The sequence below is a fragment of the Lacerta agilis genome, chromosome 14 (genome assembly GCF_009819535.1).
Source record: "Lacerta agilis isolate rLacAgi1 chromosome 14, rLacAgi1.pri, whole genome shotgun sequence".
Taxonomy (NCBI): Eukaryota; Metazoa; Chordata; class Lepidosauria; order Squamata; family Lacertidae; genus Lacerta; species Lacerta agilis.
Window position 1 is genome coordinate 25,208,209 of NC_046325.1, and position 27,504 is coordinate 25,235,712.

A 27,504-nucleotide genomic window follows, 5' to 3' on the forward strand; every position below is an offset into this window, starting at 1 on the left:
TTTTCTGCCTTCCATTCAGCAGGTCTTGGACGGAGCCTGCAAGAGGCAGTGGGTGCCTGCAGCTTCCAGGACCTTGGGTCTTCCAAAGCCAGACCCCAGCCATGCTCGACGTGAACACGGTTGTGTCAGGGATCTTGATCCTTGTGTACCACCTGGGGAAATTTTACAGCCCCTATTTTTGGCAGGACGTGGTCTCCTTCTTTCGTGTCCTTCAAACAGGATACAAATGCCACAGGTGCCTCAGCCGCAAACCTCCCATCACCTTACTGGACTTCTTCTTGGCTAAAGTCCAGAAGCACCCAGAGAAGCCCCTGGTCCTCTTTGGAGACGAAACCTATTCCTACCGAGATATCGACAGGCGCAGCAGTCAGCTGGCCAGAGTGCTCCGGGACCACGTAGGGCTGAAAGAAGGGGAAACGGTGGCTGTTTTCCTAAAGAACGTCCCTGCCTATCTCTGGGTCTGGATGGGACTGGAGAAGATTGGCAGTGTCATGGCGTGTATCAACTATAACATCCGAGCCAAGTCTCTCTTGCATGTCCTCAGCTCCTGCAAGGCCAAAGTGCTACTGACAACTCCAGGTGATGGTGACTGTTTGCAAGTGGGAAATAGATGCACCTCAGGGGGGAAATGAAAGCATGACAGGACTGCACAGGCCAGTTTGACCACTGATCTCCTCTGGGCAAGGAATCCTGGCAGCAGCCTCAGACAGCTGCTTTTTAGTGTCATGAAAGGGAGTGAAAAGTTAAATTTGTTTACAGTGGTACCTCAGGTTACAGATGCTTCAGGTTACATACGCTTCAGGTTACAGACTCTGCTAACCCAGAAATAACGCTTCAGGTTAAGAACTTTGCTTCAGGATAAGAACAGAATCGTGCTCTGGCGGCGTGGCAGCAGTAGGAGGTCCCATTAGCGAAAGTAGTGCTTCAGGTTAAGAACAGTTTCAGGTTAAGAACAGACCTCCGGAATGAATTAAGTACGTAACCAGAGGTACCACTGTACAATAAAAAGTAAGTTTTGAACATTTGTAGAACCTGAGATATGAGGCCAGGCACTGTACAGGCACTATTCTCATTTATTTTGTGAGAAACTAGCTTGCTCCTGCCTTTCCATGCAGTTTTCTGCTGAACGGTTACAAAATTCAAACTTTATTTCCGTAGCCGACTGGCCATAGCATCTAAAAGACAAACACCAACAAAAATACAACAAATATGGTTACCAATAAAACCTTATAACCTATTAAAACTCAAGGTAATAGCTCCTTGGAACTTAGCATAAATAGTAAAATATTAATAGTAATGATAATAATAAAATCCTATGCTGGGAATTCGGATGACTACACTGTTGTCGTTCAGATAGCAGCTCTCAATCTCATTGCTCTCTCGATAAATCTGGCAACCTTCTCTGTTATCGAGCTGTTCTGGTCGGCTAGAAGTGAAAACAATTTGGCTTCACAAGAGCGGCCCGGGATGGCAGATAGGAGTGGCGTGATGGTCTCATCCCTCAGGTCTTTATATAGGGGGCAGGACAAGAGTACGTGTGACACAGTCTCTACATAGCCGGATCCACAGGGGCATAGCCAGATCTCGATTGGAATTTTTTGGTATCTACCTTCAATAACAGCTGAGGGTAACATATTTAGTCTGGCCAGTGTAAAGGCCCGCCTAAATTTTGGGATGGTTAGGTTGGACAAGTATGGTGCCCGAGATTTGAAGTGGGAGGGGGGCAGATAAGCGTACCAAGCACTAAATTTCTTGATAGAGGCCAGATTATTCTGCAATTCAATATCCTTCAGGCGCTGGTCAATAAGGATTTTTGCCTTGGGAAGACCCATTTTAAGTATGTGTTGTGCTTGGAGGCCACATGTGAGTAGTTTTTGATGCACTGCTTTGGACCACAGACTTCTGTGTGCATCTCGTGTAACTAGGGGCAATAGGCCGGATGGATTTAAATTTAAGCGAATCCAATAGTTGAATGTTCTTAACCAGGTCCTGGTTTCGACAGAGGGGAGGCCGGTCTCCAATCGTAGGGCCGCGTTTGATGCACATGGTGGGACGGCTAGAATCTGTCTTAAGAATTTAGACTGGACCGTTTCAAGTATGTTACAATGGTTTCCCGTCCAGATTTGGGCCCCATAGAGTAACTGCACCAAGGGTTTTGCTTGAAAAACCTCCAGAGCTGCTGGCATATGCCTGCCTCCCTTCGTAAAGTAAAAGCGAGACAATATTTTGGCGCTTTGGGATGCTTTTTCCCTGGCATATTTATGATGAGCCTCCCAGGACCCTGTTGACTGGAAAACTATTCCGAGGTATTTAAAATTTTTGACCTGTTCTATTGGTTGATTGTCCATCTCCCATCTATATTGTCTGTGTCTCCTAGCGAAGACCATGACTTTGGTTTTTTGGTGATTTACCACCAGTTGATCTCTCCTGCAGTAGGCTGAGAATTCTCTTAGAAGCCTTTTGAGGCCCACTTTGGTTCGTGACAGAAGAACCGCGTCATCCACATAGAGGAGTGCTGAAATTGATTTTTCGGCCAGTTTGGGGGCATGAAACTCCAGGGATGTTAAATATTTGACCATGTCGTTTATGTATAGATTGAATAAGGCCGAGGCTAAAATGCAGCCCTGGCTGAACGGTTATAGCAGTCATTGACATTTAGGAAAGCAGATCTAGCCAAGAAGATAAAGGGCACCTCCAGTCCATCAATATTTAGGGAGAAGGATTCAAGAACATGCTGGTACTTTTAAGTTTGCACAATTAAAGTGGGTTAAAGGGCGCTGTTTGCAAAGCGCAACAGATCAACTTTTTAAAAGATTCATGCTTTTTGCAGCTTGGGAAGCGATGGAGAAACACAATGGAAAATGTGGAATGAATTAGGGAATGATTATCCCCTAATTATTGGGGAGGGGGAAAAGAAAGAATCCTATATAAAATTTTAACAGATATAAAAGAAAGGGGGGGGAGTCCCGGACCTCAGATTAATAATAATAATACTAATAATAATAATAATAATAATAATAATCATAATCTTTATTACGGTCATAGACCAGCAAAAGAGAAAATAAAACGATAGTACATAGTATAAATATTTCTTAAATATCGTCTTTTAACAATACTATTTCAGATCCCGTGTTAGATTAAAATTAAGCTAAAATTTAATGGGAGATAATTCCATTTAAGTATTATCTGCTATGGCTTGGTGGACGGCTTTATCACTGTTGTTAGTTGATGTCATGACGCGTCTCAGTCTTGCCGCATGATAGCAAAATTTAGCTACAGTCATAGTTCGCTCTGGGTTGGTGTCCTCAATTAAATATCTAGTCAGCATTTCAATTGAACGGCCTGGTAGATTTTTTAACAGGGGTTCGATTAACTCCTTCCTCAAATCTCCATACAGAGTGCAGTGTAGGAGAACGTGGCTAATAGATTCGATTTCCTTGAGATCGCAAGGACATAGCCTCTCTTCTATTGAGATCCGAAGATATCTACCAGTTAGTAACGCCGAGGGTAATGCATTACAACGAGCCCTAGTAAAAGCCCATCGGTGTCTTGGGTTTTCTAACGTCTTTAGATAGATAGCTGGGTGGTTTGGGCGGTGCTCATACAGTTGTCTGTACGTTGTGGGAAGACGAGTTAAGGTGTTTTGGCGGTCGATATCTGCGATTCTTTCCCTAATAAGCTTTTCCGCCCTTTGGCTTCCCTTTTTTGCCACCAGCAGTCCATACGAGGCTAATTTCTTTTGAATAGTCTGCTCCCAAGTGGATTGAAAACTATCAGTATTGATTAAAGGGAGAAGACCATTTGGGGACGTTTTCACTCTTATCCAATACTGTAGAGCTGATTGCCATACTTTAGTTTCTACTTCCTGCACTCCAGCTTCCAGTCGTAAGGCTGCATTAGGAATACATTTAGGGGTTAGAGTTATAGATCTTAGAAAACCTAACTGAACTTTCTCGTACGCATCCAATTTGGAATTTATCAAGAAGGGTGCGCCATATAGTAATTGGGCTAGTGGTTTGGCCGCAAAGAGCTTAAGGGCTGCCGGGATATAATTTCCCCCAGTTGTTCGATGGTATCTTACAATCGCGGCCACACTCCTTTGAGCTATCAAGGATGCATATTTAATATGTGCCATGTTTTTTCTGGAAGATTGAAAGACTACACCTAGATACTTGAAGCAAGTCACCTGCTCAATAGGTTGGTTATCTATTTGCCACCTTAGTGTTTTCCTTTTATTGGAGAATATCATTTCCACAAAATTGGAATTTCCACAAAAGTGGAAAGGACCTAACAGAAGCAGAAGACATCAAGAAGAGGTGGCAAGAATACACAAAGTAATTATACCAGAAAGATATGGAGGTCTCATACACCCCAGGTAGTGTGGTTGTTGACCTTGAGCTAGACATCCTGGAGAGTGAAGTCAAATGGGCCTTAGAAAGCCATGCAAACAACAAGGCCAGTGGAAGTTATGATATTCCAGCTGAACTATTTAAAAATTTAAAAAAGGATGCTGTTAAGGTGCTACACTCAATATGCCAGCAAGTTTGGAAAACTCAGCAGTGGCCAGAGGATTGGAGAAGATCAGTCTACATCCCAATCCCAAAGAAGGGCAGTGCCAAAGAATGCTCCAACTACCGCACAATTGCACTCATTTCACACGCTAGCAAGGTTATGCTTAAAATTCTACAAGGCAGGCTTAAGCAGTATGTGGACCGAGAACTCCCAGAAGTGCAAGCTGGATTTCGAAGGGGCAAAGGAACCAGAGACCAAATTGCAAACATGCGCTGGATTATGGAGAAAGCTAGAGAGTTCCAGAAAAACATTTACTTCTGCTTCATTGACTATGCAAAAGCATTTGACTGTGTCGACCACAGCAAACTATGGCAAGTGCTTAAAGAAATGGGAGTGCCTGATCACCTCATCCGTCTCCTGAGAAATCTCTATGTGGGACAAGAAGCTACAGTTAGAACTGGATATGGAATAACTGATTGGTTCAAAATTGGGAAAGGAGTATGACAAGGCTGTATATTGTCTCCCTGCTTATTTAACTTATATGCAGAATTCATCATGCGAAAGGCTGGGCTGGATGAATCCCAAACCGGAATTAAGATTGCCGGAAAAAATATCAACAACCTCAGATACGCTGATTAGTCCGGGCAAACTACAGAAAAAAACACTGGAACCTGGGCAAAATTGCAACATAAACGCTATTAATGGCATTTTTATGAGAATTGGGTGTAGAATAACATATAAAAAATTAGAAAAAAATAAATGACAGGAACACTGAGAAATCGTGATTTCAAAATGGCCGACCTGCTGTATCAATTGTATTGTATTTCGATTAGTTTTCTAAACTTAATTGTGTGTATCCTATGTTTTTTAATTGTTGATATATCAGAAAATGTTGAAAACAGTCACGTTCTTCTAGCTGCGGACAATATTGATCACAATATTCTTACACTGAATGGTGAGAACACATTCCATGGTATGGGGATGATAACAGCAATAACCCCAGCAAAAACCTTTTCTCGTTGTATTCCAAGAAAGAATATATTGAACTGTGACTTAAAAGCTGCTGCATCTATCAACATTCATGAATATCGATTTGCATCCAGTACTCTCAAAGGCATTAAGTTTAAAATATTGCCTGATATCTATCCCACAAATGTCAAAGTAGATCTGCTGTGGAAACTGTCAAGGAACTTTGAACAACCAATGCCTGGCTGGTCTGGAATGATGCACTTAATACATAATAACCAAAACAACCAGAAAGTTGAGAAATCATCAGTACTTTTCCTACCTATCATTGATATGAAGCCCACTGAAATGACTTGCATCCTGTCTACCTTAACATACCTACGAGATTTAGCTCTTAAGCACAAAGAAGGCTGATCGCCGAAGAATTGATGCTTTTGAATTATGGTGCTGGAGGAGACTCTTGAGAGTCCCATGGACTGCAAGAAGATCAAACCTATCCATTCTTAAAGAAATCAGCCCTGAGTGCTCACTGGAAGGGCAGATCCTGAAGTTGAGGCTCCAGTACTTTGGCTACCTCATGAGAAGGGAAGACTCCCTGGAAAAGATGGAGGGCACAAGGAGAAGGGGACGACAGAGGATGAGATGGTTGGACAGTGTTCTCGAAGCTACTAACATGAGTTTGGCCAAACTGGCGTGCTCTGGTCCATGGGGTCACGAAGAGTCGGACATGACTGAACGACTGAACAACAACAACATCATTATTTTAGTTTTTTGAAAATTTACTAATAGCTGTTCCACCTTGCAGTATTGCTCCAGTTTATTTAGTGCTCTCTGGAGGCCAATACGGGTCTGTGACAATATGGCTGCGTCATCTGCATAAAGTAAGATAGGTATCCTTTGATTCGATAGTTTGGGGGGATGCGAGTCTGCCTCTTCCATCTGGGTGATAAGATAATTAATGTAGATGTTGAACAGATGGGGGGCCAGAATACATCCCTGTTTAACCCCTTTTGCTGTTTTGATTGGGTTCGAGAGTGAACCTTCCCGGTTACATCTTACTTTCAAAAATGTATTGCTGTATAGTTTAAATATTAAAAGCAATAATCGGCGGTCTATAGATGATTTGGTGAGTTTATCCCAAAGGCGAGTACGAGGGATTGAATCAAACGCAGCTTTAAAATCGATAAATGCTGCAAAAAGATGGGTGTTGAATTGTGAGGTGTATTTCTCAGCCAGATGTTGGAGTATTAGGCAATGGTCTAGTGTTGACCTTCCTTGTCTAAAGCCTGCTTGGGCATCATTGAGTATATTGTTAGATTCTATCCACGTGCACAACTTCTCACTCAAGTAGCTGGCGTAGAGTTTGCTTAGGATGTTCAAAAGGCTTATTGGCCTATAGTTGTTTGGATCATCTCTTGGACTTTTTTTATAGATAGGTATAATAATTGACAGCCCCCAGTCCTCAGGGATCTGTGTTGTTCTGTCAATGAAAGAGAAAAAGGCCACTAACACAGGAGCCCACCAGTTCGGGTTGATTTTAAACACCTCTGGTGGGAGATCGTCATGCCCTGGGGCCTTTCCACTCTTTAGCTGATCTATCAAATGGTGTATTTTCTCCATCGAAGGCAGAGGCCATGGTTGGAGTTGTTCTTCCAGGATGTCTAACGAAGGTAATGTGGAGTTAGCTTCTCCATACAGGTTGTGAAAGTGCGACTGCCAGGTTGACACTGTTATGCAAGGTGATAAGTGTGTCATCTCCTGTGTTGGGCGGCCTGTAACTAGCCTCCAGAATAATGACGGGTTTTTATACTTGGAAGCCTCTATGAGTTGTTTCCAGTGTCGCATCAGATCGGCCCGTTTTTTCCTTGCCAATAGTCTTTTATAGCTTTTTTTGGTCTTCATCATAAGCTGCTTTTTATGGTCTGAGGGGGTCTTCCCTATGCTCAATAAAAGCTTGGGTCAGTAACTTTTTTTCTTTTATGCATTCTTTATCAAACCATCTCTTAGAGTGGGTCATTTGTTGGGGTTTATAAATATATGGTTTTACAAATAATTCTTGAAGTCTTGTTATCAGCTTCTGGTATAATGATAGCATATCAGATGTATTTGCCGCCGATTCTAAACAGCTCTTCTGAAATAATTCAGCCCAATTCTCACTTTCTTTGGACTGCAAGGACATTCCTTTGGCCATTCCATTTGACTTTTTTGTAACCTGCATCGGTCGTAAGGCGTGCCCTATGTCTGGATTGTGGGGGAGGTTGGCTTTGGGGTAAAATGCATCGCAGACTTATTGGTAAATGGTCGTTTTCTGATCTTGGAATTACTCTGAACTCGTTGATCAGGGGAATCAGCTCTTGTGAGATAATACAATAATCTATTACAGAGAGCTTTCGTCCTGAGCAGAAAGTAAATTTACCTGGTAAGTCGCCAGGAGCTGTTCCATTTAAAATATGTAGATTTTGTCTAAATGCTGTTTGTATCAGTTGAAAACCTCCCCAGTTACAGGGTTTATCCAAGGATGCTCTGGGACCTAGTGGTGCAGTAATTTCTGAGTCCAGTGGGCAGAGGTGGAAGTGCGCAAAAAGATCCGCATCACTCTGACCTGTCCTGGCGTTGAGGTCCCCTGCTATTAATATCATTGCTGATGGGTAGAGGTCTCGACACGTTTCAATATAGTCTTCTACTTCTTTCCATTGTTGCTCAACTTGTGCGTGAAGTCACTTAGGAGGTAAATAGAGATTTATGCACAGCAGGCTGCAACCATAGAAGTCCACGTAAACCGCCGCCACCCAATCTGCATGGTGCTGAAGTTGAGTAATATTTGCTTGTATATGCGTTGAAATTACCGTAGTATGCCGATGCCCCCTTTTGATCTTCCTCCTCTTTGGCTTGGTGATGCATGTGTTACATAGGATTGATAATTTTCTAAATATAATTCTCCTGATAGCCAGGATTCTTGAATAAGAATGATGTCATGTGTGGTAAGAAAATCTATGAGGAGGGGGTCTTTACTCTTAGACCCCCAGCCTGCGATGTTCCAGGAGATAAGAGACAAATTATGGTTTGAATTAGTTAATGTCGTGGTGACTGGCGTATCATCAGCCGTGGCCGACATATAGGCATGTGGAGAAGCCACTAATGGGAATATCTTTCCAGGTGGTACACTGTGTGTGGAATTTGTTGAATCTGTTTTTTGCACATTGACTGATCTTAGTAAGTTAATTTCCGCTGTGATTGTAATAAGCTCGCTCAATCCATTGTTTAGTTGGCTATTCTTCAGTTTTCATCAATCTCTCCTGTGGATGGTATCCAATACGCCCTGTTTATCTATAAAGATTGAGCCGTTTCTTGTGCTAGGGGTCACTAGCTCAACTTGCTGCTTTTTACTTTGGGGTCTTAATATAGGGGTGGGGTTACCCAGTTCGTGCGGCGACAGATATAAGCATGTTATCCATTCCTCATTAGACATCGGTTTTGTGATGATATTTGAGTAGTTAAATTCTAACGGTACTGAGGAGGCAATGCTAGATATGAAGCTTTTGATAGATTGCAGCCTATTTATAAGTGCATTCTGCGATTTTTGTATTTGTTCCAATGTATCTTCTATAGTAAGTATGTTCTCATTAGGCATAGCCAGAATAATATCTCTAGGAGAGCCCAGCACGTCCTGTCTCAGTAGGTTGGAATCATTAGTATTTGCTGAATGATGATTATTCTGATATTCAGCATTTTTATTTTCCACATCCTTTGAGTAGCTGTCAGATTGTACTATGCAGCAGCATGTCTGTGCTGGATAAAGGACTGGTGTTTATTGGAAAACAAAGAACTGTTGGAACTAGAAGGATTCAGGAATATTACAGGGTGGCATTCATATTTGTTAAAGGAAAAAAAGGGAAGTAATAAAGAATTTACTGATCACATAATTAAAAAATCCCTATACAAAATTTGGATAGAATTTAAAGATTGGATTGAACCAAAGGTAACATGGTGGGCATCGCCGTTAGAGATGACTGCAACGAATAATAAAATTAAGGAAGAAAAATGGTTGACCTATCAAGATTTGTTAGTGAAAGAAAATGACCAATGGGTTTTGAAACCGTATCAACAAATTAAACATCAATGTGCAAGCTGGTTACATTACTATCAGATACAGAATATTTTTTAAAAACACAAGCTAATAGGATTTGTAGAAAAAAAATCAAAATTACAAGAATTTCTATTAGAACATTCGAATAAACCATTATCAAAAATTTATAAATTTTTACTTGAATGGGAATTAAAGAATGAAGAAGTAAAATGTGTAATGACGAAATGGGCACAAGATCTAGGGAGACCCATATATAGGGATCAATGGGATAAATTATGGAAAAATAATATGAAATTTACAGCCTGTTCTGGAATTAAAGAGAACATGATGAAACTGGTATATAGATGGCACTTTACCCCAGAGAAGTTGGCAAAAATATATGGAACAAATTCGGGTAAGTGCTGGAAATGTCAAAATGAAATAGGTACGTATTTCCACTGTTGGTGGAAATGTCCAAAGAGTTATGAATTTTGGAATATTATATATGAAAATTTGAGGAAAATGTTGAAAATTACTTTTGGGGAAAAACCTGAAATATTTCTATTAAGTATGACCCCTGTGAATATTCCTGAAGACAGAAAAAACATCCTTTTGTACGCATGTGCCACAGCTAGGATACTTACAGCTAAAACCTGGAAAGGAGAAAAAATACCAACAGTCCAAGAATGGCAAATTAAGCTAATAGAATATATGAATTTAGCAAGGATGACAGCAGCAATAAGAGATATACAAAAACAGAAAACAAAAGCAGAATGGAAATATGTGGAAGAATATTTAAAAAAAGAAGGTTTGAAAACGGAACTAATGATTTGCTTAGATTAAGTTATGCACGTGGGAGATTTATAGATAGATAGATAGATAGATAGATAGATAGATAGAGATATAGATATAGTTTCTGTTTTTTGTTCGTTTGTAAGAATGAGAGTAACTAAATTATTAGTTAGAGTAATGAAATGAGTATTATACTAAGAAAACCGTTGTAGAAGCAATATGAAGTCATATTTTAAATCTGATGTATAATTTGAAAGAGACTATTGTAAATTTATGTTTATTATTTGTGTGATGTAAGATTTAATGTTTTGTTTTGTTTTATGTTTGAAATCCTTTTTTTAAAGAAACACAAATTTAATAAAGACTTATTTTTTTTTTTTTTAAAGGAATTAGGGAATGATTAATGGGAAAATGTTAAAACACCCCACAAGAAAATCAGGATAAATGCAGAAGAACGCCATTGAAAACACAACTGGGGAAGCCTGCAAACACCGCATTCTGCCTCTTTTGTGATATTTTTGTGACATTTTTGGGTCACGTCCGGGTTTGACGCAATGTGTGTATACACGGATGCGTGCATATTGAACATGCGTAAATGGGGAGTTGCCTGTATTTGAAGATATCCGTGCCTAAGGTTAGGAAGCAAGGGTCAATAAAAAAAATCTCACCTCTTTTCATGCTCTCTTGAAGATTTCAAGGATGCCATTGAGGATGTCCTTCCTGCTCTAAAGAATGAAGGAGTCCAAGTTTTCTTCCTGAGTGAAGACTCCCCAACCGAGGGCGTGGAAGCTTTGCTGGGGCAGATCCAATCCAGCTCAGCCGAGCCTGTGCCCATTTCCTTCAGAGCCAACGTAACTGCTGAATCTACATCCCTGTATATTTTCACCTCTGGAACTACAGGTGAGGAGGGGAAAGGTCATAGTGATGGGTGAGGGGGCCAATTTATGTCTGTAAATCTCATCTTCCTTCTACCTCTCCTACTTGTGTATGGGGGTCATTAAGAGAGGGGTAGTTCCTTTGGTGGGGAATAAGTTGTGCTCCTTCTGGGGTAGTTTGTCCACCTTTGGCTCCCATCTTGCACTCAACTCTCACCTGTGGCTCCTAGAATCTGTCAACATGGGAAGGAATGTATTGGGATCCCAGCATGTTACGCTTTCCCACTGGACGGAGTCATTTGTGGTTGTTAAATGAGCCCTTCTCTTTTTCCTCTGCGCCTCAAGGGCTACCAAAAGCTGCACTCCTTTCCCAGAGGAAGCTGCTGATAGCATCCAACCTACCATCCCATCTTGGGGCCCGCCCCGTGGACGTCGTCTACATCACGCTTCCGCTGTACCACACAGTTGGACTCATAGTTGGGGTTGGAGGATGCCTGGAAGCTGGTATGTATGGAATGTCCACTCACAAACACACCTCCTCTGCAAGAGGGTGATAGGCAGAGATGGGTTGATAAGTGCATAGACATACACACATCGATGAGTGCAGGTGTACTCTCAAGTCAGACTGAGAGACTGTGACTGGCCCAAGATTGCCCAGTGATTTTCAGGGCGAGTGGGGACCAGAGCCCTGGTCTCCCGAGTCTTAGTCTGATGCTCTAACCACTATACAGCACAACCTCTCTCCACATAGGATCCTTCCTCACCACATATTTGCGCTTTATACATTGAAAACACCTGCCGCTGTTTAATTCTGAACATTCTTTCATCCACCCATGGGAAGAAGCGGACCAGGAAACCTACATGTGAAAGTCAAACATATTCAGGCTGCGTACATAACATGATTTTAAAGTGCACCGCTCCCCTGCTCCAAAGAATCATGGGAACTGTAGTTTACACCTGACAGAGCTACAGTTCCCCGCCTCCTTAACGAAATCCTCCAGCCTCCTTAACGAAATCCTCCAGCCTCCTTAACGAAATCCTCCAGCTGCTGTCTGGCTCAAGGAGCAAGGAGGCTTTTGTATCTGTGAGGGTTCACTGCACATTTAGAGCAAATCTCTTAGCTGCAGCAATTTTGCACCAGCTAAAGTTTCCAAACACTTTCCGGAGGCAGCCCAACATATGACTTACATTGCAGTAATATAAGGCATGGCACTTAGAACTGCATCTTCCTATATACCAGTGCTCACAACAAGGCCACACCTAAGCTACACTCTCTCTCTTTATTCCCACAAGGGTCGACATGTGTCTTGAGACATAAGTTCTCCGTTTCTGAGTTCTGGAATGACTGCAGACGATATCGCATCTCGCTGATCCTGTATGTGGGAGAAATGATGCGCTACCTGTGTAACGTGAAAAAGGTAATCATTGGCGAGAGAGGCCAATTTTGTTGTTGCAGCAAAAATGTTGCCAAGAATTCAGATGGATTGTCCATTTGGATTCACAGCTGAAATCCAAACAATATAGATGGGGGCTGCACCTAGAGGTCAAAGTCAAGAGCCCCACACAGCCCATTGAGCTCACAAACGACCACCTGGAGATCAGCCATCTTCTTTTCTCATTTTTTTTTTATAAATCCATTTTATTCCCGAGGAACAGCTGGTGAAGCAGGTACACAGTTGCAGGCGCTCATTTTTTAATTATTATTTAACTTAAAAATATCTTCATCCTTTTCTACACAGCAATGCCCCTGGTGAATGCCACCCCGTCTCCCCACCCACCCACCCCAAACTCCTCAAATGTTCCAGAAGCAGCATCATTTCCAGGGCACTTTATGGCCACGTCAGTTTCTTTTGCTTGGTTTTTAAAAGAAGGCCCATGTGGGCCCTGGCAGCGACCTGAGAACCAGAATTGGAAACCATGGTTTGGAAACCCTTGGTGACATTGGTTCCCTCCTATCTGTGGCAAAGCATGTAAATTGTGGGATTTGTTTCTGCAAGAGCCAGTGAAGACCACCAACTTGGGTAGGCAAATTCTGCTGTTGTGCTCCGTTGCTGCTTGTAGGCTTCCCACAGGCATCTAATAGATCAAGATGTTGGACTGGGAGGGGGGGCACTGCCTTGATATTCTTATGGCATACTGTGTAAATTACAGCCCCTCAGCTGTAGCCTGATGTTTCCAAAGAGCCTTCCTAGGAAGCCCTTCACAGAGCACATTTCATTAACCTAACATGTTTGTTATCAGGAGGACAGGAAGCCGGCACTGGTCAGTGTGGCGTCATGGTTAGAGTGTTGGACTATGACCTGGGAGACTGGGGTTCGAATCCTCACTCAGCCATGAAGCTCTCTGGGTGACCTTGAGCCAGTCACAATCTCTTAGCCTAACCTACCTCACGGGGTTGTTGCGAAGATTAAATGGGGAGGAAGAGAACCATGTCTATCACCTTGAGATCCTTGGAAGGTAAAGGTGGCGTAGAAATGTATAATAATAATAAATATTAGCAAAGTTTATTTAGTTCAGCGGCAACCCCTCTGACATGCTGCTTTGCAGACAGACAGCGACCGAGACCACTGTGTGCGAATGGCAATAGGCAACGGCATGCGTGCGGAGGTCTGGAAGGAGTTCCTGCACCGATTTGGACCCATCCAAATCCATGAGATGTATGGAGCGACAGAAGGGAACGTTGGGTTTTTTAACTACACAGGAAAAGTCGGAGCTGTGGGAAGGTCCCATTTCCTCTACAAGGTAATGAGAACTAAACTAGAATATCTCAGCAAACCCATAGCCACCTGAAACCCTGTTTAGATACACATTCTTATCTAGATTGGTTTCAGTGGGGGGGGGAACCCTTCTCCTGGGTTTGGTACAGTCCAAATTTGTGCATTGCAGATTGGCTAGTTTTTGCGTCAGTTATGAAGCCATGAAGTCACTTCTTCAGAGTAGGCCTATGTTCATCACCACTGTTTGTCCAGCCCTTTGCTGCCTGAAGCAGAGCTCAAATGATGCCCCCTCCCTGTGTGTTTTGGGGCTCTACGATCTTACATGAAATCACAATTTCACACATGTTTGGGCACCATGCTGAGAGCACGGAGGCCAAAACCAGGATGTCCTGATTTAATCAGGGCAGTTGAGGGGTATGAAATAGGAGTCTCCTAACAACACTCAGCACCCTTAATAAGCTTGAGTTTCTCCCAGGATTCTTTGGAAGTAAGCCATGACTGTTCAAGTGGTATAATAATGCTTGAAATATATAAGGTAAAAGGTAAAGGTAAAGGACCCCTGGATGGTTAAGTCCAGTCAAAGGCGACTATGGGGTGCAGCACTCATCTCACTTTCCAGGCTGAGGGAGTTGCTGTTTTGATTGCGGACAGCTTTCTGGGTCATGTGGCCAGCACGACTAAACCACTACTGGCACACAGAGGACAGTGACGAGTGCCAGTGCACATGGAAATGCAGTTTACCCTCCAGCCACAGCGGTACCTATTTATCTACTCGCACTGCTGTGCTTTCGAACTGCTAGGTTGGCAGAAGCTGGGACAGAGCAATGGGAGCTCACTCCGTCATGCAGATTCAAACTGCTGACTTTCCGATCGCAAGCCCAGTGGCTTAGACCACAGCGCCACCCACATCCCTCTCCTGAAATATATGGAGTGGACGTGGCCCAAGTCTTGCTACATACCACCCAGAACTTGTTATTCCTGCTGCACTCTATTCACAAGGCATGTCAGGACTGACCACCTCTCCTTTCAGACAGCTAGAAAGCAGTAGAGAGAATGCAACACGAAGGTGAAGCAAGATAAAAGCAAACGGCAGGGGAAAGTACAGGGAAAGGTACCAAGAATTTTGCCGACACCCCCCAAGCAAAAATGTAATACTTGGAAAGATAGTTTGTTGGCATAGTGCAGCCTCCGCAGTGTGGGTTGGCCACGGCCCAGCTCTTCCTGCTGAGGTTCAAGCCTGATCTCGTCCATTATGCCACTTGACGAAGCAGTGGTAAAGAGGGGCATGGCTGCCAGGCCATAATGCCAACAGACAAAGAAGCAGCTCCCTTCTTCCAGTGGCACCTTGCTGCATTTCCTTACTGAAATATACTCAGAGTCAAGTGTGAATTTCAGGCTGTTTATTCAGCTCAGAGTTGCAATCAATTAATCTTTCCCCAAAACGTCTGCTATATATACTTTATTTACACAATGGGCCCCACATGACTGGCTAATTCTGGGCTACTCCTGTGGCCCAATCAGGTTGCGGATTCACTTCCTCCAGAAGCCTGATTGGCTGCTCCAGCAGGCCAATCAGGTCGCTACTTCACTTCCACCTGGAGCTGGATTGGGTGGCTCCTGCGGACCAATCAGACTGCTGCATTCTGGATCCTATTGTTCTAGGATTCAGCTCAGTACATAACACTTACTGTGTGCCGAGAAAGGGAAAGCCTTTTCTCAGAACTCCACAAGGAAGCATGTCTGGTGAAGAGTTTGGGCATGTGTATATATGGATTTGCGTCCGTCCACTTTGGGCTTTGCCCCCCAACAACAGCACATCATTAAACTAGAATGAGGCAATGCAGGCAAAAAAAGGGGTCCTCTGTCCCTGAGCTTCAGCTGCTACCAGGGGAACTCTAGCCAGTGAGGTAGAGCAGCAATGTGCTGTGTTTAGACCAGGGGTGAGGGACCTTTGGCTCTCCAGATGTTGATGAAGTATAACTCCCATCAGCCCTGGCAAGCATGGTCAATGGCCAGGGGTGAAGGCTGCAGTTCATTCAGCGACACCTGGAGGACCAAAGGTTCTCGAAACCTGGTTTAGATCAAGGAGACCAGACTCAAATCTCTGCTAAGCTGCAAAGGTGAGCTTGGCTCAGCTGCTGTCTCTCAGTCCAACCTACCTCGCAGAGGCTGTTAAGTTGTGGGTGGACACAGCAGACGACACAGTGATTTCCAAGCAGCTCTTGTTTATTCTCAGGCTGGAACAGAAGTGAGTTGAAGAGCTCAGCAGCCTGCTTATATAGAACTCAGCTACAAGCAACAGTAACAACTTTCTGTAGTTACCCAATCCCTGAACGTCACTTTTCAATCCTTCATTTGCATGTGCAGACCTGAGTGAAAACACCAGCACAATGAACTATATACACACACCCCTAGTGGCCTAGGGTGAGAACTTCAATACATAACAGAGACCTTTAGGCCTTTGGGTATTGTTGTATTTCCTAGATAATTTCTGTGGTTTGTCTTCGTCTTCTATGGTTTTATGTACAACTAGTGGTTTAAACCCGTTAAAATAACGGGCGCTAGAACATTTCTGACACAAAACCCAAAGTCCTGAAGTGCAGGGAGCAGGGCAAACCATGCACTCCCTACACGGCGTTAAGATACCTGAGGGAGAAATGACGGCGTGTTTCCTTTTATTGTTTCTGTCCTAAACATACTTACTGCACGAAGCATGTCTTGCTGCCTCCTCCTCCTCCCCTCACTTTCCGCGCACGCGATGCCCTCCACATGCCTGTCACTCGCCCAGAAATAACACGCTGCCGCAGACACCCACGGCCGACGCCAAGCTCGAGCTCAGCAGAACCCTGCCTTAATCCCAACCCCTCCGGTCTGGGCTGCCTGGCGGGCTAGGCCTGCGCTTGCTGCTGAGGGAATGGAGTTAAGGGCTAGGAGCAGCCATGATGGTAGGTTCCTGCGGAGCTCCCACCGCGGTTGTGGTGAGGTCTTTTGGCCGGGGGAAGGGGCGGCCGAGGGAGAGCGGCGACAGGAGGGGACTTTTTTCCCTGGAGTGGTGTGGGGCTGGGGGACGGTAGAACAGGTTTCCTTCCGGATGTGTGGGGCTCCCAGCCCCTTTCAGAGTGTGGGGCGGTGGGTGGGGAAGCAAGGGGGGTGAGGCGGCGGCGCAGGTGGCGGCATCATCTCCCGGGAGGCTTTACCCCCCCCCGGGTTCTCCTCCTCCTTCTGCCCAGCAGCGAGAGTGGCAGCGTGGCCTCCCTTCTCGGCCGCCCTTCAGCCTCTGGAGCGCCAATGTTCCATTTCAACCGCCGCTTCAACTGCCGCCGCTGCTCCTGGCCCGATCTCTCTGCTCCAATCCCTGTGTCCGTGGGGCACATGCTCAGTAGCGCAAACCCAGAGACACAGGGACTGGATGCAGAGACACTTGCGTTTTATATATATAGATTGTTGTAAACTGATTTTAATTTTTTTAAAAAAAAATGAATTAGCAGTATGTTGTTGTTGTTGTCATTATTATTAGCAATAAGCTCCCTGTTCCCTTGGGTCATTCATAAAATATATCCCAGTCCATGTGCAGCCTTGAATTTCAGCCTTGTGGGATCATGTTTCCATTTCCTGCTTGTTCCAACTCAGAAACTGGCAAAGTACGAATTCATCAAATATGACGTTGACAAGGATGAGCCTGTGAGGGACAAGAACGGACATTGCATCCCAGTGATCCCAGGTAAGCCAATAAAGTTGGCATTCAGACAGGAACTGGGCTTTGTTTTGTCAGAGTCCTAACTCACAGGAAGGTACGTGGCCTCTAGACTGTGGAAATAGCTCACATCTCTCTGCAAGAAAGATGGCAGAGTCCCTTCTTCACAGATAGAACATAAGAAGAAGCATTGAAAGTGTATGTGTGAGCTACTCCTGCTTTGTGTTAAATGTGAAGAGTCTTCATTTAACAGGGCCACCAGAAGGGATGAATGCATAATCTGTCAGTTTCAACTTCAGTTTCTCATTTTTCCAGTCTTAGGTTGCTTCCTGTTTAATGAGCGTTCATCCAGTTTTGTTTGCAGCGAGATTGGATGCCATTGGTTATTTAATTCATCCTGATTTATTCGCAGGGACGTTAGATGACATTGCATCAAAGCAAGCTTTAATCTTTCCAGTCCATTCCCCCCATTCCTTTCCTTTGTGCAAAAAAATCCAATACTTGGGGGAAGCGGGTTTGTTGCACAAGACCTCCTAATCATATATAATTGATCAAACTGAATTTGTTGGTATGTGATTGAATTCCACCTCAAAATAGCAACTGCCTGGACATGCCGTTCAGTTCAGCACATTTCTATATCAGCTAAAAATTATTTTATTTTTTAAATGTTATTTTCTTTTTTAAAAGCAGCCCAAAAATTTGTTTCTTCTATTGTGCACATGATCATGTGGGGTTTCCCCTAATATTCACATTTTTTGGTAACATAATGAATTTCTGGCCTGTCTTGAATCTACTGCTCATGGATTTCACAGGGTGGCCCAACTGAGGCCAGCATCCTGCCAAATCAGCATATTCTGCAGCAATCAGGTGTGGTGATGTGCTTCACCTGATTTAGGGACGAATGCCTGAGGAAACAGTGTCCTAAAGCAGATTCACTTCCATGTGCTCCCTTGCTGTGCATCCTGACAGCTGCTAGAGATGTCAGCAGTGGCAGATGTCAATGACAGCAAGGAGAACGGTAGGAAGGCTGGTCCCCAGTAGTATTGGCTGACTCCCACCGGAAGCACCCGGAGGCAGTCATCCTGCCCGTGGTTCTTTGTTGGAGGATGAATATTAGTTGATATTCAGCTTCATTCCCTTTTCTTTTCCCAGGTGAGACAGGCTTGTTTGTGGCCAAAATCACTGGGATTGCCCCGTTCTCTGGCTACGCAGGAGACCAACAGAAGTCGGAGAAGAAGATTCTCCGGGATGTTTTCACCAAAGGAGACTGCTACTTCAATAGCGGCGACCTCCTGATGGAAGACCAAGAAGGCTTTGTATATTTCAAGGACCGGGTAGGAGATACTTTCCGGTGAGTCCCACCACAGGTTCTGCTGCTATTATGACAGGTGTCAAACAGGCAGTCAGCACCACCAGTGTTTCATTAGCATAGGTAGCATTCACAAATGCTGGCAAACACCTAAAGAGCCAGTGTAGGGCAGTGGCTCAGAGTGTCATGAAGCATCTAGTTCAAATCTCACCTCCGTCGTCCCCAGGTGTAATTTGGGTATAATAAGCCTCACTTATCTTATAGATGTTGTTGCAAGGTGGGGATGGGAAACCTATAATTTTGCAGGTGTTGCTGTAGTACAGCTCCCATCTTCCCTGACCACTGGCCATGCTGGTTGAGGTTGATGGGAGTTGAGGTCCAGCCAGAGATCTGGAAGGCCACAGGCTCCTATTGTCGCCATAAGGATCGCAACAAGATCTTGTAGGTGAAGAGCTCTGAATGATCGAAACCAGTATCCAAATACTAATAAGTAATTTTATCTCATTATTGATAACAAAATAGCTACCCCATCCTTCGTCAATGGTTAGTCACTGCTTCAATGAATATGACTGGCTCTACTGTTGATTTTTGCTTTTTCTACTGATCATTTATTGGTTTTGTTAGATGCTTGTTTATTGTTTATTGTAGGGTTGGTTGTTTTGATACTGTTGTTAGTCACCCAGGCTATTATAAATAAATAGCAGGAAAGGAAGATGCATTTAAATAAGGAAGATCCCAGGGTGTGTTACAAGGCAATAATACAGTAAGGGCCCCTCTAGACTGGTGTTTCTACGTGGATATATTCTGCACAATGCCATTGGTGCAATAATAGTGCATTAGTGGTGGATTTATACTGGACCATCCGCACACCATTTTGCTTTATGAGTTGTTCTGCGATGCTCCCCCCAATGTTAATTCATCATCTGGAAGGGATCCAGCAAAAGCCCCACCCTGCCAAGCATTTGTGGCATTAAAAGTTACCGGATTTGAAGCAGGAAGTTACGGGAGCTTTAACAGTTGGGAACAAAGCCCCGTGTCCTCCCTGAAACTTTTGCAGGCACAAACAGTATTGAAAGAGGGAGCATGTATAACTGCCCTGATGAGCACAAAGTAGGAGTAAACAATTAAAAGGGTGTTTGTAGGGCCCCCAAAACAACCGCTAAACAAAACCAATGCAGCACAACTTATATAAGCAGGCAAGGATGCAGCATTCGAAAACACCGAGGAACCATATACTGGGCTCCTCGCTTGTGGCAATGACAAAATTCCCGATTATGAACAAAATGAGGGATGTTCACTTTTACCAAACCCATTCGGGAATAATCTGTTTTGTCCATGCAGCTGGAAAGGGGAAAACGTGGCCACTACGGAAGTGGAGAACACCCTGGCACCACTGAAATTTATCCAGGAAGTCAATGTCTATGGGGTACCAGTGCCAGGTGAGTCTGAAATTCCATTGGATAAAACCCATCTTTCTGCTGCCACATTTAGCATCCAAATATATGGCAAGATTATCCGCTCACCAGCAACAAGGTTCAGTCGCTCAGTAACGGCTCCAGCTCTTGGGTCACTTGGATTCTGTGAACTGATATGTCAAAGGCTGGTAGGCGGGTATCCCCAGTCTGCAACCGAATCACTCTTGCAATATAGTGGTCACATCCACAACATACATTTAAAGAAGCCTATGTTTAAAGAGTCCGTGTGGTGTAGTGGCTAGAATGCTGGACTAGGACCTGGGAGACCAGGGTTCAAATCCCCACTCAGTCATGAAGCTCACTGAAGTGACCTTGGTCCAGTCTCTCACTCTCAGCCTCACTTACCTCACAGGGTTGTTGTGAGGATAAAATGGGGAGGAGGTGAAGCTTGTTCACCGCCTTGAGCTTCTTAGAGGGAAAGTGGGATAGAAATGAAATAAGCAAAACATTTAACACACACTTAAAGCACATGGCTTCCTCAAGGAATCCTGGGAAATGTAATTTGTTAGGGGTTCCAGGAATTGTAGTTCCCGGGATTCTTGGGAGGGGGAGGAATCATAGAATCAACAAATTGTAGAGTTGGAAGAGAACATGAGAGTCATCTAGTCCAACCCCTAGCAATGCAGGAATCTTTTGCCCAACGTGGGGCTCGAACCCACAGCCCTGAGATGAAGAGTCTCATGCTCTACCAAAATGTGTTTTCAATGTACCGTGTGCGGGGATGTGACAATCTGGAGGCAGTCCTGCATTTCTGTGCTGGTTGTGAAGGAAAGGTCCTTGCTTTCCTCCATGGCTAGCTCAAAAACTGAAGTGCTCAATGCAGAAAATCCAAAGTTTTAAAAAATAAATAAAAAATTAAAAAGGAAAAGATCAGAAGAACAAGAAACTGGATCATATGGCAGGGTAAGCCTGTGTGAATTGGAGTGTTTTTAGCTAGCCGCCTCGGGCTATTTGGCAGGTTAAGTCCACAGCTGTTCTAGGTACATTCATTTACGTGTGACATGGCTTTCCATACCCTTCTGGTTTGTCCCAGGCCACGAAGGAAAGACAGGGATGGCTGCAATCTGCCTTAAGAAGGGGCACTCCTTTGATGGGCAGAAGCTGTATGCGCACGCCAATGATTTGTTGCCAGCCTATGCCGTACCTCGCTTCGTTCGCATCCAGGTACGATCCCTTCTTGTCACTTTCCTCCCTCTGCTTGCTGCCTTGAGAAGCCCCATAGGTCAAGCTGAGTAGACCTCCAAGCTATAGAACAGGGGTGAGGAGCCTGCACAAACACACTACTTCCTGATGCTCAACTGTTTCTCTCTCTCTCTTTTTTAATATGATTTTTTATTGAACGTTTTCAGCATGCAGTACAATAAAAACCAAAGTGATCCCAATAAAAACAGAGAAGAAGAAAAAACACGAGAGAGAGAGAGAGAGAGAGAGAGAGAGAATATAGGAGGGAAAAGAAAGAGAAAAGGAATAAAACACAGAGCCCTTTATTAGGGGTAGATCTTAACCCTTATCTCACACCAAAAGGAGTGGACTATCCCAGCTTGGAGGCTTCCATTTCTTTTTCCAGCCTCCTACCCAGGGAATTCTTCCCTTTCCTGCCTCTCATCACACCAATTCCTTCATCAGCCGTCCATCACCTTCTTGCTCAGCTGTTTCTCAATCAATGAAGCACCAGGGGGCAAGACTGTGTGGCAAGAGAGGAGGCTGGCTAGGTACAACATGTCTTTGTGAGCCTGTGCATGAATGGGCATGTACGTTTGAGAGAGAGTGGGGCATGGATTCCTCTATAGTGTCCTTTCCTGACTTTTCGGCTGTTTCCTAATCAGAGCAACAGCAAGGGGAGGGGGAAAGGGTGTGTGTGTGTGTGTGTGTGTGTGTGTGTGTGTGTGTGTGTGTGAAAGGGTGTAGAATGACCTCACCCATGGCCAGCTCTGCATGCGCACGCATGCACACACACACGCGCACACACACACAGCCAAGACAATGACACCCTCAAGCTGAAAAAGCATCCCCTGCCTATAGACAAGCACTTGCCCAGGGCGGGCCAAGTCAGAAGACATAGTCTCATCCAGACTTTCTTTTATGCCACACTTTCCAAGTACAGGTCTGTGCTTTAAAACTCTGCGTTCAATAAGTTTTTTGTTTATTTTCTCCGGGGGCTCCCTCCCACCAGGGAAACCTGTATTTTACTGCTGAATCAGAGAAACAGGGATGCTAATTTGAATAAAATATGGGGGGGGCAGGTATTGTATGCGAGGGAAGGATGTTGGCCCCTAGGAGTTGGCTCCTATGCATGGAAGCCCCATTGTCATTTCCTCCAAGCTTTCCCAGGAAAAGCACCAGGATTAAAACAAAACAAAACAAAACACCCCACTCAAAGACAGGCAGCACAAAAGGAAGCCTGGATGAGCCCTGAGTCATAGATCCTTGTGGTTCGGCCTTCAGCAACTGGGTGTAAATGAACAGAGTGAAATCCCCTCTCTTTATCTCCAATGAGATGCTAGGATGCCAGCTTCCCCAGCAGAGCTCAGAACCTGTCCTTGTACATCTGTCCTGCCACTGCTCAAAACACTGACCCCCTTGGCCTGCTCTAGGAATGTCTTGGAGTGGGTGCTGTTTGTCGTTCTCTACTCACCGCAGTGCTCTTTCCCATGCAGGGCGCCCTGGAGATCACGGGCACTTTCAAACAGGTCAAAAGCCATCTGGTAAAGGAAGGATTTGACCCTGCTGTCATCAGTGACCCCCTCTTCTTCCTCGATGACTCTGAAGAATGTTACATGCCCTTGACTCCACAGATCTTCAGCACCATTGCAGAGAGGAAACTGAAGCTGTGAAAATAATAATAATAATAATAATATTTATTATTTGTACCCCGCCCATCTGGCTGGATTTCCCCAGCCACTCTGGGCGGCTTCCAACAGAAACCAAATACAACAATATCAAACATTAAAAACTTCCCTAAAAAGGGCTGCCTTCAGGTTTTTTCTGAATGTCAGGTAGTTGTTTATTTCCCTGACCTGTGATGGGAGGGCGTTCCACAGGGCGGGCGCCACTACCGAGAAGGCCCTCTGCCTGGTTCCCTGTAGTTTTGCTTCTCGCAGTGAGGGAACAGACAGAAGGCCCTCGGCGCTGGATCTCAGTGTCCGGGCTGAATGATGGGGGTGGAGACGCTCCTTCAGGTATACAGGACCGAGGCCGTTTAGGGCTTTAAAGGTCAGCACCAACACTTTGAATTGTGCTCGGAAACGTACTGGGAGCCAATGCAGATCTCTCAGGACCGGTGTTATGTGGTCTCGGCGGCCACTCCCAGTCACCAGTCTAGCTGCCGCATTTTGGATTAATTGCAGTTTCCGGGTCACCTTCAAAGGCAGCCCCACATAGAGCGCATTGCAGTAGTCCAAGCGGGAGATAACCAGAGCATGCACCACTTTGGTGAGACAGTCCGCGGGCAGGTAGGGTCTCAGCCTGCGTACCAGGTGGAGCTGGTAGACAGCTGCCCTGGATACAGAATTAACCTGCGCTTCCATGGACAGCTGTGAGTCCAAAATGACTCCCAGGCTGCGCACCTGGTCCTTCAGGGGCACAGTTACCCCATTCAGGACCAGGGAATCCTCCACACCTGCCCTCCTCCTGTCCCCCAAGAACAGTACTTCTGTCTTGTCAGGATTCAACCTCAATCTGTTAGCCGCCATCCATCCTCCAACCGCCTCCAGGCACTCACACAGGACCTTCACGGCCTTCACTGGTTCTGATTTGAAAGAGAGGTAGAGCTGGGTATCATCCGCATACTGATGAACACCCAGCCCAAACCCCCTGATGATCTCTCCCAGCGGCTTCATATAGATATTAAAAAGCATGGGGGAGAGGACAGAACCCTGAGGCACCCCACAAGTGAGAGCCCAGGGATCTGAACACTCATCCCCCACCACCACTTTCTGAACACGGCCCAGGAGGAAGGAGCGGAACCACTGTATAACAGTGCCTCCAGCTCCCAACCCCTCTAGCCGGTCTAGAAGGATGTTATGGTCGATGGTGTCAAAGGCCGCTGAGAGATCCAGCAGAACTAGGAAACAGCTCTCACCTTTGTCCCTAGCCCGCCGGAGATCATCGACCAGCGCGACCAAGGCGGTTTCAGTCCCATGGTGAGGCCTGAATCCCGATTGGAAGGGATCCAAATGGTCCGCTTCTTCCAGGCGTGCCTGGAGTTGTTCAGCAACCACCCTCTCAATCACCTTGCCCAAGAATGGTAGATTTGAGACTGGGCGATAGTTGGCCATATTGGCCGGGTCTAAAGATGTTTTTTTAAGAAGCGGTTTAATGACCGCCTCTTTCAGCGGGGCTGGGAAGGCTCCCTCACAGAGGGAAGCATTCACCACCCCGCGCAGCCCATCGCCCAGCCCCTCCCGGCTAGCTTTTATAAGCCAGGATGGGCAAGGATCAAGGAGACAGGTGGTTGGTTTCACTCGTCCAAGCAGCCTGTCCACATCCTCGGAGGTAACAGACTGAAATTGATCCCACGCAACTGGACTAGACAGGACTCTGGCACTCTCCCGCCCTGGCCCTGCTCCCACGGTGGAGTCTATCTCTTTCCGAATCTGAGCGATTTTATCTGCAAAAAACTTTGCAAACGCATTGCAGGAGATCTTGGGGTCCCTACCAGGCCCCGATGACGAAGGTGGCTCCGATAGATTCCGAACCACCTGAAAGAGTCTCCTGCTGCTATTTTCCGCAGATGCAATAGAGGCGGTGAAGAAAGTCTTCTTCGCCGTCGCTATCGCCACTTGGTAGGCTCGACGTTGAGCTCTAACCTGTGTTCGGTCGGATTCAGAATGGGTTTTCTGCCACCGGCGCTCTAGCCGTCTCAACGATTGTTTCATCGCCCTCAGCTCCGGGGAAAACCACGGGGCTGTCCGGGCTCCATGCAACCGGAGAGGGCGCTTCGGAGCCAAACAGTCAATAGCCCTGGTTAGCTCCACATTCCAGCGGGCCACCAGGGAATCGGCTGAAAGGCCATCAACATGGGATAAAGTATCCCCTACCACTCTCTGGAAACCATTTGGATCCATTAAGTGGCGGGGGCGGACCATCCGAATTGGTCCCACCTCCCTGCAGAGGGGAAGGGTTGCGGAGAAGTCCAGTTGTACCAGGAAGTGATCTGACCATGGCACTTCTTTAGTTTCACTTTTTTTTAATGTCAGATCACCAACATCCATAGAGGTGAATACCAGGTCTAAGGCATGTCCTCGGCTATGAGTTGGACCAGACTTATTCAGGGACAGCCCCATGGAGGCCATGCTTTCCACGAAGTCCCGAGCGGCCCCTTGTAAGGTCGTGTCGGCATGGATGTTAAAATCCCCTAGGACGACCAAACTAGGTGACTCCAGGAGAACATCCGCCACGACCTGAAGCAGCTCGGGCAGGGAATCCTTGGTGCAGCGGGGAGGTCGGTACACCAAAAGGAATCCTGTACTGCCCCTATTGCCCAACTTCCAGAACATGCACTCAGAGAACTGGGTCTTCCCAATAGGACGCCTGGTGCAAACTAATGACTTCCTAAAAATCACTGCAACCCCCCCTCCCCGCCCAGATGGCCTGGGTTGCTGTGCGTAAGAGAAACCTGGTGGACAAGCAGCGGCAAGGACAGGCCCATCCGCTTCATCCAACCAAGTCTCTGTTACACATGCCAGGTCAAGTCCACCATCCACAATCAAGTCGTGGATGGCAGTGGTTTTATTCAACATTGACCTGGCATTGCACAGCAGCATCTTCAGGTCATGTGGGTATCCCTTGCTGAATCCAGTATCCGCCCGGTCAGGACCAGACCCGGAGGCAGGAATAGTCCTCAGACAACGACTAAACCTGCCTCCTCGGCAATGACATGGTCTGGTCTTAGCGTAACTCCTCCTCCTGCCCGTGATCACTGAGATCGGTTGTCCCAGTGCATCCCACCCTGTGGAACCTGCCCCAGCCATTTTGTTGGCCGGGACCCCCTCCCAGGCAGCCCTGACCCCACCCCTTAAGAACAAAATTAAACCTATATAAAAACAGAAAACAAAACACAACAATACAAACCAAAAACTATAAAAATTACAAGTAACCAAAATTATACAAAACTCAAAACCCCACTAAACATCTATCCCACCCCCACAACAAGAAAACTTAAAAAGATGAAAAGAAATAATAATAATAATAGAAACATTTTAAAACATTTAAGAAAAAAAAGAAAAAGAAAAAAAAAACATTTAAAAAAGAGCTGGACAGCAGCAGCACTCAGGCACTCAGGCAGGGGGGTCCTCCTGGGCAGCAGCAACCAGCAGCAAAGCAGAGGCAGCAACTGTCTCTTTAACTGCCCTAGCAAAGCAGAAAAGGGGCAACTGTCTCTTTAACTGCCCTAGTGGCAACCTGGAAACAACTATAGTGTTGAGCTACTTGGCTTCTGCCTGGGAAAGGAGGGATAATCTATTGCCATGGCAGAGCTTTCCAAATTTTTCGTGTTGGTGACACACTTTTTAGACATGCATCATTTTGTGACACAGTAATTCAGTTCTACTAGCAAACCAGAGTTTAAACGAACCCCGTTCCAGCCCCAGGAGGAGTGTTCGCTCGCGGGGTGCATCTACACACTGCAGCTGACACACAAACGTGTCACAGACACACGGTTTGGAAAGCTCTGTGCCATTGTTCTCAAAGTGTTAAATAAGTTGGGAGTTCTTGTTATTATGTACACCAATAAGAAACAGACCAAGAACTCAGGCCAATAACAGCATTCTATAGTGAGAATCATCCCTACTAGCAAGCCAAATCTAAATAGCAAAAACAGAAATACAAGTAACCATACAGTTGTAATAAACTTAAAGTTACAAAGACATTCACAAAATAAGTCTTTTAACGCAATATATCGATGCAGCGTTTGGTGTAAGAGTCTTTAAAGATTAGATAGACTTCATAATAGTCCAAAATCAGGATGTATCGGTATCGTGTTCAGGCCCTTGCAGAGCCAGGCAGAGGCCCGGGCCAGGTAGATAATGTGCCCCCCCTTTTTTACCCTGGGGATTTCAAGGCTTGAACCATATCTGCATATAAAGACAAAATGGAAAA

General features: G+C 45.3%; 1 protein-coding gene across 1 annotated transcript; it reads left to right on the top strand.

Moving 5' to 3' along the window:
* On the top strand, positions 1 to 26,925 carry LOC117058309 (very long-chain acyl-CoA synthetase-like). The gene is made up of 11 exons (XM_033169404.1): positions 1 to 579; positions 11,027 to 11,236; positions 11,557 to 11,715; positions 12,505 to 12,629; positions 13,759 to 13,953; positions 17,559 to 17,649; positions 18,775 to 18,973; positions 20,273 to 20,370; positions 21,440 to 21,570; positions 23,064 to 23,242; positions 26,773 to 26,925. The coding sequence occupies exons 1-10, from the start codon at positions 102 to 104 to the stop codon at positions 23,238 to 23,240; spliced, it is 1,863 nt and encodes a 620-aa protein (XP_033025295.1). The 5' UTR covers positions 1 to 101; the 3' UTR covers positions 23,241 to 23,242; positions 26,773 to 26,925.
* Positions 26,926 to 27,504: the final 579 nt, after the last annotated feature.